Source organism: Pan paniscus, chromosome 15 (assembly GCF_029289425.2).
Source record: "Pan paniscus chromosome 15, NHGRI_mPanPan1-v2.0_pri, whole genome shotgun sequence".
Taxonomy (NCBI): Eukaryota; Metazoa; Chordata; class Mammalia; order Primates; family Hominidae; genus Pan; species Pan paniscus.
The window spans coordinates 72,223,378-72,235,272 of record NC_073264.2 but is presented as its reverse complement, the minus strand read 5'-3'; the positions used below and the strand labels follow the sequence as shown (position 1 = coordinate 72,235,272).

The 11,895-nt window shown below is 35.7% G+C and overlaps 1 protein-coding gene across 9 annotated transcripts in view; it reads right to left on the bottom strand.

Moving 5' to 3' along the window:
* Window positions 1-902: 902 nt before the first annotated feature.
* PCNX1 (pecanex 1) overlaps window positions 903-11,895 on the bottom strand; it is a 209,014-nt gene continuing 198,021 nt past the window's right edge. For all 9 annotated transcript variants that reach the window (XM_034937738.3, XM_034937744.3, XM_034937741.3 and 6 more), the window contains 4 exons: window positions 10,827-11,032; window positions 7,213-7,655; window positions 6,668-6,808; window positions 903-6,465 (listed from right to left, as the gene is read on the bottom strand). In XM_034937738.3, coding sequence (XP_034793629.1) covers window positions 6,325-6,465; window positions 6,668-6,808; window positions 7,213-7,655; window positions 10,827-11,032 — 931 coding nt within the window. In that variant the 3' untranslated portion in view covers window positions 903-6,324. The remainder of the gene's footprint in view (window positions 6,466-6,667; window positions 6,809-7,212; window positions 7,656-10,826; window positions 11,033-11,895) is intronic.

Here is an 11,895-nt window from a genome sequence, read left to right as displayed (position 1 = left end):
CACCATTCTGTCATGCCCTTACTTCACAAAGTGTTGCTTTCCACCCTTCCCCAGGGGAAAATACACCTAACATGGCAAGATTCATTGGCTACAGTTCAGCGAAACATTTTTGGATCCTTTAGGAGGAAAAATCTTACATAAACTGCACTTTAAGAATAAGGTTGTGCAGGATCTGGATTAAAAAAAAGAATAAGGAAGAAGTTTTATGGGACCTAAATTTCATGTCAACAGCCCTTTGAATCTCTGGCTCTACGAGGAATGCAACTAATCCAGGGAATGCCTTTCTTTGAAGATGTGTTTTATGCCACTGTGACCCTAGAGGAAAGATAGCAAATTATCTGGACTCTGATGCAAAAGGCATATAATCTGTATCCTGCTGGTTCTGGTTCTTACTAGTAAATAGTTAAAATGATGCATTAAAGGATTATAAGTAAGTGATTTAATCAAGAATATGTCTATTCTCATTGTAAATTAGCTTGCATTTTCTGTAAGTATTATATGTGAAATCACTGAGTTAGTACACACTGCAAATATACCAAACAAGTTTGTACCTGCCTGATTTTGATGACCATAATCCAAATGTTCTTTCCATTTTCTGTACTGTAGTTTAGTCTGTGATTGAACACACATTTTTATCCTACATGTTCTATCTAATATTGTTAATATGTAACATCAAGATAAATTCAGAAGACAAACTACAACCCTTGCACTAAGAAAAGTGTGAAACAGACCATGTTTTAACATGAAGTATGATGTATGCTTTTGATCTATTGCAAGTTGAAGCACATGTTTATAGGCCAAAGCTTGTTTAAAATGATTTCAGAACCAAGTGTGAACATGCCATACAGAACTTAATATAGTGTACTCTAATTTTTCTCAATTTGACAAAAAATGGACAGAAGGCAAAATGAAAAAAAATTTATTTCCTCAGTGTTTTATCCACTGTCAATACTGTATTTTTGATGCAATATATTTGCCAAAAAAACTCAGCTTTTATTTTCCATTTTAAACAACTACAATATTTACAAGCTGTTCAGAATAACACTCAGACACACACTCACAGACACACGTAAGTACATATGTCCTTATCTCTGGTTTATACTGAATGCTGGTAAAGGCCATGAATACTTTCCAGAGCCCATGATCAGAAAAGGAAAACCCATTTTCCTTTCTTACGTTCACTTTCCTAGAATCATTTTCAATATTCCTCCTTCCATTTCCTCATGCAGAGCTCATTGCCAGACTTGTATAGGTTTAATCAGTTTTTACATTTTACTTTTACTTAAACTATAAGCTTTTAAAAAGCATAAGCAGACATGATCCCCCCCCCATTTCTATTATTTTGGTTGTAGAATCAAGCTTCATAGATATAAAAAATCTTGTTCAATCACAAGTACACTAAACCCAAGAGTCATCTGGAGCAGCCATCTTATGCTCTATCACTACTCTGTTGTGAATTCCGGGGCACCACCTCATTGTGCAGGTAAAACTCGGGAATTCATCCCCATCACAGTGTTAGATGACCTTTGTTCCTTCTAGCTTGGCTCCACTGAATCATAAATTGTCAGGTACAGAGCTGAGGCATAAGAAAAAAGGTATAACCCTATATAATAGGTATAAGTCTTAGAACAGAGTTGTCATATAACCTTGTGGTGACAATCAGCTCTAATTCCACCAAAGAATGTAAGGTTGATTCCACAAAATGGCAGATAATGAAGTTCAACTCACAAATAGAAGTTATTTATCTTAATTCAGAAAGAGTATGTTGTATGTAGGCAATAAAGATAAATTGTTATACATAATTCTTGACAGATGACTCTGGTGAGGTGATTCAAAGTAGAAAATATACTTCTGTTTCAAGCAAACTTACTCCACTCATATCCTACCAGATTTATTTGTATAATAATTAATTCCTTTCCAATCACAGTTCTTCCTAGACATTTAACAAGTAAAAATAAGACGGCCTGGGTGCATATCAACCAAATTAAAAACAAACAAAAAAGATAAATGGAGAAAACGATTGGCTTTTTAATACTTATTTTTAAAAAGCCATATTCAATGTAATATTAGAATTATGCTGTCCCAATGCATGGTAGTATCTAATTTTTTTCTTCCTCAACACCAATGAAACAATATCCATGTAAGACTGAAACAGAATGTCCAACCTCCATTAGCAAGTTCCATGTACCACATTAGCCTTGACTGACGTTATTATCTCCACTAATCTCTGAATTAAAGGAAAAGCCTCTAGAATAAAAAGGGACATTTTATACCTTATCTAAACCATGTATCCTATCAAAAGAGAAAATTAACTGGGTCTCTGTCCAAAGTAACTTTATATGATTACATTACACAGAAAAAGAATACGAATGAATAATGACGACTTAAAAAACAAACATACACACACACACACACACCCCAGAAAAGGCTTTGTCCATATTCATGAAAAATTAATTAAAATAAATATAAATGAAATTAACAATCTGGACAGCAGTTTATGGTTAAGTAGCTAGTAAATATAAATTCAAAGAATTCTGACAAAATCATTATTACCTTTTTCTCAAGTCACATATTTATTTAGGAGGAAAGATGCTTGAAAGCCAGCTATAAGAAAAGGACAACTTTAGACACTGGGTGAATCTTCAGCTTAAAAGGCCCAGTGCTGGATGAATGACTCACAACAGCAATCCACCAAATACAGAGCTGCTAAGCAGAGGCAGAAGGATGCTGCTCAGAAGCACAGAGGAATTTATCAAGGCTATAAGCTAACCTTGCTGAAGAATGTGAGGCTGATTTTTATATTTTGGTATGTGATGGAAAAATAATTCAGAAAGAAAAACACATCTTCTTAATGGGTTTTCTACACAAAAACTTACATTTTCATTGCCTGACATTTAGTATACAGAGTAATTTTCCATATCTCACTTAGGATACAAATATTGTCTGACTACTTCTGTTTTAAGAATTAGAAGTATTTCAGATATACTTGAAATATTTTCCAAAATACTTCGAATCTAATAGAAATAGATTATCATCCTCCAGTAACAAAGTCAAAGAAGGCAGAACACTGGTTAAGTTTGTTCACTAATTTCCTAAAAGGTAATCTCTTAAAAAATATACATACAGCCTCACCACTTACTCTTCCAAGTTCCTTAAATATCAACATCTTATGTTAATCTAGATTCTTGGAAAAATTAAAGTTCTTTAGCAAAAAGTCAACATTAAAGTTTTATCCAGTGTTGAAAATGGTGTAAAAAGAGAGTTCACACCAAGGTATAAGTTGGAAGATTAACCAAAAACTTAGGAGTTATAAAATGTTTTTTGCCACTGAATGAAAGAAATAAAGGAAAAAAAGGCAATAATTTATAACTCATTCCACGATTACCTTTCTCTCAAAAGAGGGGGTGGCGGAAGAATTAAACAAGAAAAAGCGAAGTTTTCAATCATACAACTCCACTAAAAGGAAATGAATAAAAAAGCTAGTATTTTAGTTACATCTTTTAACTTTCAAATTATGGAAATTAAAGCATTGGCAAATTTATAAACTAAAGACATTAATGTATGCTGAAGTCTTGTACATAACTGAAAAAAAGCAGAGAATCTAAACGAGTCACTCACTATTCTCTGGGGGGTGAGGGGTGAGGCAGGAACAAGAATTTATGATCAATTTAGTTAACACAAGTATGTTTATTTCCATATAATAATTTAGATCAAATTATTCTTAAGAAATGGATCTTTCTTCAATTATCACCAATTCCCTGATGCAATTACTAGAAAAGTATTATGATTTTTAAAAGATTGTCAGTTTTAGACTCTTAAGAAAAACAACAGGGCTTCTCTCAGGGTTCCTAATTTATAAATTCACTAAAGAATTATATATGTTAACAAAATTCAACTTGTTTTGAGAAAAATATATATCAATTGCTACCCAAAATCAAAACCCAACATATATGTTCCATATAAAGTCTAGTCTTGCATTTGAAATCTGACTTTTCAGAGTATGTGATGTGTTTAAAATTTTTTTGGAGGAGGGGCTAGAAATTAAATTCTAGCCCTTCAGATTAAATCATGTAAAGGTCAGATTTTTTTTCTGTGTGGGAAAATGAATTATCTTCCATCTAAGATTGAAAAGGCTCTACTTTTATCTAGGCAATGACCATGAAAAGATCATATTCACTTCAGAAAGGGAAGAAGCAGCAGGGAACATAGTTCCTTTCAGAAGATTTAAAAAATATATGTATACAGAGAAATAGATTATAAATTCAGTTTCAGAAAAAAACCCTCCAAAACCAAAAACAACACTAAACTTTAATGGCATACTGTAGATCTGCCAAAATGAGGCAAATGCAGAACATAATGACGGTATCACAAAAATACATTTTTAAATGGTCAATTTAGAAAGGGTACCTTTGTATAAAGGTTCAGTAAATCATTTGACAAGTATTTTTAAACAGTAAATTTTGTAAAGTGTGAAGTCTATGGAAATGTCAACACAAGGCACATTAGGTCCTGAATGACCACAAAAGTTTAAAATTAGAAAAAGGGAAAATAAATAGGTTTTAAAGTGGAAATGCAGTAAGATCTGTATGTTCACTATTTACTTTCTTAGTTTTCATTCCTTCTACTGTAATGTTATGCTATAATGTGAGATCTACATCAGAATTGGTAGGAAAAACAGCTTCTCTCTTCTGTCACCTCAACAAAAGATACTTTAAATCTGTACTGTCTAATACAGTAGCCACTAGGTACATGTAGCTATTGAGTACTTGAAATATGGCTAGTGACATATGATGAAATAGTAATACTTTGACTATACTGGATGAAACAAAATGTATCATTAAAATTAATTTTACCTGTTTCTTTCAATGATTTATTCACAAGGGGTAGAAAGATGGCTGCTCCTAAATGCTCAGAGGAGATGTACAATTTTCTTTGGAGTTTCACACCAAAAGGGAAAATTTTATCAAGCATTTAAAAAATGCTAAGAGTTGCAAATTAAATCTAAATTGAAGTTCCCATATCGCCCAATTGTAAATATGAGTAATATATTTCCCTGAATATGCATTTAAAAAAAATAAAGTTATGAGACAACATGTGAATTAAGTCAATTTCACAGTTATAAATATTTCAATTTACAGCTACACACTATAAATTACAGGAAATAAAATTCAAGTAACAGAAAAAGAAGAGGGGAAAAATAAAAAGCAAAATTATTAAAGAGGGATATAATAATAACTGCACCACTTGGATACTTTTATTTGAAAAAAATTTTACTTGACTAACTGAACTGCATGTGAATAACTTCAAGAGCTAGAAACTCATAAATAAAAGGCAATCGATCCTTTCTTTAAATTCCTGGACATTCATCTTCTTCTTAAAGAAAAGTGTTTTCTTCCCAGAAGCACGCCCAGCAGAGCTTGCTCTGGTGGAGAGAAGCAGAGCACATGGGCTCCTCTGAGATGTAGACACAGGAGCTGGCAGTGGTGTTCACAAGACCGATCTGCTGACTATTGGCTCTGGGAAATGTCAATGATGAAGCTACGTATATCTTGAGATTCTATATTCACTTTAAAGAAAACACCCAATGTCCTGGCATGAAGTACACACTACTAACAGAAAAATGAGCAGCACAGTTCCTGCTACCTGTGTTTATAAGGAAAGGGAAGGGGCTAATCCCAAAGGCAATTTAAATAATGGTATTTTATTTTTATATATAAATAAATGTTCTGAGAAATCTCAGACTTCAGTGCATTGCTGTAAAAAATTAGTGCAGTTTTTTTAATTAAAGTTTTTAGCGCTCAAGGAATAAGATAAATCTATGTCTGTTCATAGTCTCTTTCACTGTACATTAAACTTTTATACTGCTATAAGTCAAAAGGAACATTTCTACACTGGTCTGTTCTTAAAAATCAAGGTAAATGAATTTCATGTTCTATGACAAAACATGGCAATTATTTTTGGCAAAGAAATTAGAAAAATATGAGATCATAGTTTAGAAATGAAGAGTTTGTTGATTTAAAGCATAGGCAATGCATAGGAAAAACTTTTTTTAAGGATGTATTTTAACAGAACTTTATCCTTCATGCAAAATGTTTTCTCGGCAGCTAACTTAAAAAAATATTTCAGCTTTATTTGGGGATGGAGACAGTGACAGGAGTCAGGGTGAAGGGCAAAGGAGAGGTGCTTAACCAAGCTCATTCTATTTTCAGTCGCTCCCACATAGGATCAAAGTGATACCTGCAGGCATCTTCTGCTCGTTCCTCTCTTTTTCCAATGCCTTGGAATTGAGAGGGAAAAAGAAATGTCTTTATAATAAACACTGGCTCACACTTCAGCCCCAAGTTCTAGTACCCCAGTTTCAATTACAGTCACATATTTATCATCAATCTGGACCAGAAGCACTGCCTTGTCGATGTGGGATCTAGTACCTGGATCTCTGCTGCAAGGCACCCATCGGTGAATCACCTAATGATTCAGAATAAAACAAGAAGTTAGCACTGGAGACCTGGAATATACTCACAAACTCTTACCCCTACCTCGGATTAGTAGTAGCAATTTTGTCTGAAAATTATACGTTTAAGTATAAATCAGCTAGAACCATGCATCCAAGTGAGGCGGACTTCAAAAAAGGCAGAGCCCCAGACCGCCAGCTTATAAAAGAACTTACATGGCCTTCCATGCCCTCCTGCGGACTCCAGTCTTTCCAGCTATTTCTCCCAGCTTTTAACCGGATTCCTTCATCAGGCCACTGTAGCTCTTTCCTTTTAGACAGGTTGATCCCTTCCAGAATTTGACTGGGATCCACAATCTACATGGTAAATAAAAACATTTCCAATTCATTTTTTTCTTGATGATGAAAAATTATGTAATCTCAAACAAAATGCTTTTCACAGAGAGGAATTACTTTTTAAATTCCTATAATGGAATAAAAAAAAATCTTAAGAACTACATCTTGAATTCTTTTCAGCCCTCTGGTAGACCTCACTGCAATGTCCATGAGACAGTGGCTGAACAAGGAACATATATCACCATCACAAAAACTGTTTGCTTTCAGTTTTTAAGTTTGAAGAAATTTTTCCCCAACATTCAAAAATATTCTAGTCCTGAGACTAAGATAAGGTGTGTATTCACAACAGTCCTTCATTCAACAAATAAGAAATAAAAACAAATAAGTAACAAAAACAGCACCAGACCACCTCTGGGCTTACTTACTTGGACTCTGTAAATCACTTCTGCCTTTCTGGAGTGTGAATTGTTGGCAGGACTTAAGGTGTTGCCTGGCTGTGCATCAGTGGCACTGCTCTGACCTCCCTCTGTCGCAAGAAAGCCCACGAGAGTGTGATGTTTGCAGGCTGGGATGCTTTGGCTGGAGCTGCTGGAGGAAGGCAGGCCGTGCTGCACACAGGCCAGGCCGCTCTGACCTGAGGGTTCCATTTGGTTCACCATCGACAGTCGGGATTGGATGGATGATGGCAAGTTTCGAAGCGATATCTGACTAGTAGAAGAGCGCCGACAAGGCACAAACCCAGTGGTGGACATCCGGAGGGATGAATGCCGGCTGCTATAGCAGTAGGAAGACTGGCTGGCTACTGAGGCCCGGGCAGGAGACTGTCTGACCAGGCCCGACTGCACAGAGTGAGAGCTGTGGCTAGTGCCTAGGAGGAGAAACAGCAGCACTCACTCAAAGTAGAATGACTCAGACACAATACTTCTGTTTTGCAGTTTCTAAGACTTTTTCCCCTAAGCAATTAATTGGTGAACTGACAGAACTTAATGTTTATGCCTAAAACTTTTAAAGTTAAGAAAAAGAAATACGTATCTGAGATCTGTTTTCTTTTGTGGTTTTTGTAATTTTTTTTTTATTTGCTAAAGTTTTTTAAAGTTCAAATTCTGTGGCATATGAAAGACATAATGAATAATTAAATATTTTACAGCAAATATCAGGACTTAAGGTTGGGATAAATCCTAAAATATGTTTCACAGAAGTATTTTAAAATAACAAGAATACTTCCATAATATATCAGAAATGAAATATCTCACGGAAATGAGACAGTCAGAAGGATTTACTAAGAAACACTGCATGATCTCACTTGTGGAATCTGAAAACCCCGAACTCACAGAAGCAGAGAGTAGAATGGTGGTTGCCAGGGGCTGGGGAAGAGGAGGTGTTCGTCAAAGGGTACAAAGTTCCACTGAGTCAAGAGGAACAAGCTCTGGAGGTCTACTGTACAGCCTGGGGACTAGAGTTAATAATAATGTGTTGTATAATTAAAAATTGTTGAGTAGCTCTAAAACATTCTTATCACAAAGAAGTATATGAGGTGATGGATAGGTTAACTAGCTTAATTTAATCATTTCACAATATATTCACATATCAAAACATGATGTTGTATACAATAAATATATATAATTTTTGCCAGTTAAAAAGAAATATTTATTAAGGCCCTACTATGTGGCAAGCTCTATAACTACTATTTCTCAAAGTATAGTATTACTGCCCTTTCAACTTCTACCAAGGAAAAGCTACACTGTCTATAGAGAGACAGTGAATACCACGCTGTAATTTTCATATACATTTGGGGATCACTACTAAATTGGAATGATCAGTGGCACTGAAAAGCAGGTTCTTCTGCATCCTTTTTCAAGTGGCTTGATATGATTCTTCAGACTTGTCTTTTTCTTGACTCATAAGAGTAATGTAAAATTAATTACATTGAAAACATAGCTACATGTACTTTTTACCTAAAAATAAAAAGAGCTAATCAAGGTAAGAACAAAAAGTACATTTAAAGACCACTGAAAGTTTTAGGTTTTCACCTAAATAAAAAATATTTAATTATTCATTATGTCTTTCATATGCCACAGAATTTGAACTTTAAAAAACTTTAGCAAATAAAAAAAAAATTACAAAAACCACAAAAGAAAACAGATCTCAGATACGTATTTCTGAACATCCAAAATGTTGATCTATCAGGTCTCTTCACTTGAATCCCATTGAAAATATATATATTTAAATTTAATAAATGTCTTTACATTTAAGTAAATGTCTTAGAACTTTATCTGATTCATGTGAAGCAGTCAGGGGGGCAGTTGGGGAGAGGATCAACTTCTTCATATGGCTGGATCAACTGCCCAGCCATATGGAGACAGTTGAGACCTGATTCCTTCTGCACACCAGGTGGATTGTAGATCTCATGTCAAAGGGAAATTAATAAAAGCATACTTTGAGGTCCTAGGGACAGGGAAAATTTTCTTAATTAGGACATAAAAAGTACTAATGATAAAATAAATGAATAGTAAGTTGTTCTCACTAAAACTAAGGACTTCTCATCAGAAGAAGGCAAGTAACTCTTCACAGTAAGAGAATGAAAAGACAAGGGACAGAATGGGAAAAGATATTTGTGGTACAGAAAACTGAAAGAGCTCAAATCCAGAATATAAAACACAAATCAGTAAGAAAAAGATAACCAAATAGAAAAATAGGCAAAAGATGTAACTAGGCACTTTAGAAAGAGGAGCTGCTGATAAATTCATTAAAAACTTCCATTCTTACGTATCAGAGTAATGCAAATTAAAAGAATAAAATTAAAGACCACCCCTTCTCCTGCCCCCCCTGGAGCAAGCAAGGAGCAGAGGCAGGAACTGACAATCTTCAAAACTGGGAAGGTTGATAGGACTGGTGAGAGTACCAACTGGTTTAAAAAAAAAAAAAAAAAAACCTTTCTGGAAAGATTTTTGGCATTATATATCAAGAGTCTTATTCTCATAAGCTTTGGCCTAGTGATTTCATTTTTAAAGTCTCTAACCTATGAAAATAATAAATGATTATAAAGACTTATATACAAAGACTATTACAACATTATGTTAGAAGAAAAACCAAGTAATTGTCCAACAGGGGAGAAGTTAATTATAATAGTTAAATATTGTTAGCCTTTAAAAATTATATTTTCAGCTGGGCGTGGTGGCTCACGCCTGTAATCTCAGCACTTTGGGAGGCCAAGGTGGGCGGATCACAAGGTCAGGAGATCGAGACCATTCTGGCTAACGTGGCTGAAACCTCGTCTCTACGAAAAATACAAAAAAAAAATTAGTTGGGCGTAGTGGCATGCACCTGTAGTCCCAGCTACTCGGGAGGCTGAGGTAGGAGAATGGTGTGAACCCAGGAGGCAGAGCTTGCAGTGAGCCGAGATGGCACCACTGCACTCCAGCCTGAGCAACAGAGTGAGACTCTGTCTCAAAAAATTAAAAATAATAAAAAAAATAAAAATTATATTTTCAAAGAATCCTTAATATATTAAAATGTTTATGTTGAATTATCAAGTTTTAAAAGTATATATACAAATATATAAAATATATATTTATGTATATAAAATAATATGAACAAATGGAATAATGTACAACTTGGAATAAAAAAAATTATATTTCTGGGCTGGGTGTGGTGGCTCACGCCTGTAATCCCAGCACTTTGGGAGGCCGAGACGGGCAGATCTATGAGGTCAGGAGATCGAGAACATCCTGGCTAACATGGTGAAACCCTGTCTCTACTAAAAACGCAAAAAAATAGCTGGGCGTGGTGGCAGGGGCCTTAGTCCCAGCTACTCGGGAGGCTGAGGCAGAAGAATGGCATGAACCCGGGAGGCGGAGCTTGCAGTGAGCCGAGATTGTGCCACTGCACTCCAGCCAGAGCAAGACTCCATCTCAAAAAAAAAAAAATTCTATTTCTGAATTTCCAAGTGGACCACATGTAATCCTCTTTATACACATATACTAACCAGCCTCTATGGCTAAGAAGCTAACATTAGACATGTAACTTTGTTTCACATTACCTAGTGTTGGAGGATAAGATGTGACAGGTGGGTGGAGTCCAGTTCCTGATCCCTGCCCAGGATTTCCAATGCTTCCCTGGGTCACGTTGCTGTGGGGATTGTTGGCAGTTGTTGCATTGTTACCAGTGCAGGAAGTCCCACCTCCAGTATCAGAATCTTCAATATTGCCACCACTGTTACATCCAGCTCCGCAACCTTTCCTAAGCCTAGGAACAAATACCAGAGTAGGAAGCATTATTCCAAGATCACTTCAAAATGGGTATTTTATTCTTTTTCCAGCTATTCTGAACTGCAAATGCTACTAATGTTCACCTTTTAAAGTCTTTATGGTGCAATCAATATTAGGAACAAAAAAACTCATTACGTTTTCAAAGAGTGGCTTAAGAACTATACCCGTCATATTCACTGCCTCAAATCTTTCATATGCTCTATTATCTGTCCTGCACCATAATAAAGAACTGTATATAACTCAGTTGTACCATTAAGATCACAGCTGGAAATGGAATTTTTTTTTTTTTTGAGACGGAGTCTCGCTGTCACCAGGCTGGAGTGCAGTGGCGCAATCTCGGCTCACTGCAACCTCCACCTCCAAGTTCAAACGATTTTCCTGCCTCAGCCTCCTGAGTAGCTGGGACTACAGGCGCCCACTACCATGTCCAGCTAATTTTGTATTTTTAGTAGAGACGAGGTTTCATCATGTTAGCCAGGATGGTCTCGATCTCTTGACCTTATGATCTGCCCGCCTCAGCTTCCCAAAGTGCTGGGATTACCCAGTGTGAGCCACAGCGCCGGGCCTGGAAGCAGAATTCTTACCAGTGCCAATGTCTGTTCAGTGACTCTGAAGTATGTAACCCCTGAAAACCTAATTTATTTATACTGTTAATATAGTGTACTTGAAGAGAGGTGCTGAAATCATTTTTCCTATTTCTAAAAAATGGAGAGTGACTAAGCAAACGAGGACAATTGGGCACTCTATGCCATTTTTCTTAGGGGGAAAGAATCTCTTTAAGGTAATTCCAGCATATTAGATCTTTTTTGGAAAGAAAATTTCTTTGAACACTCCCCTGAC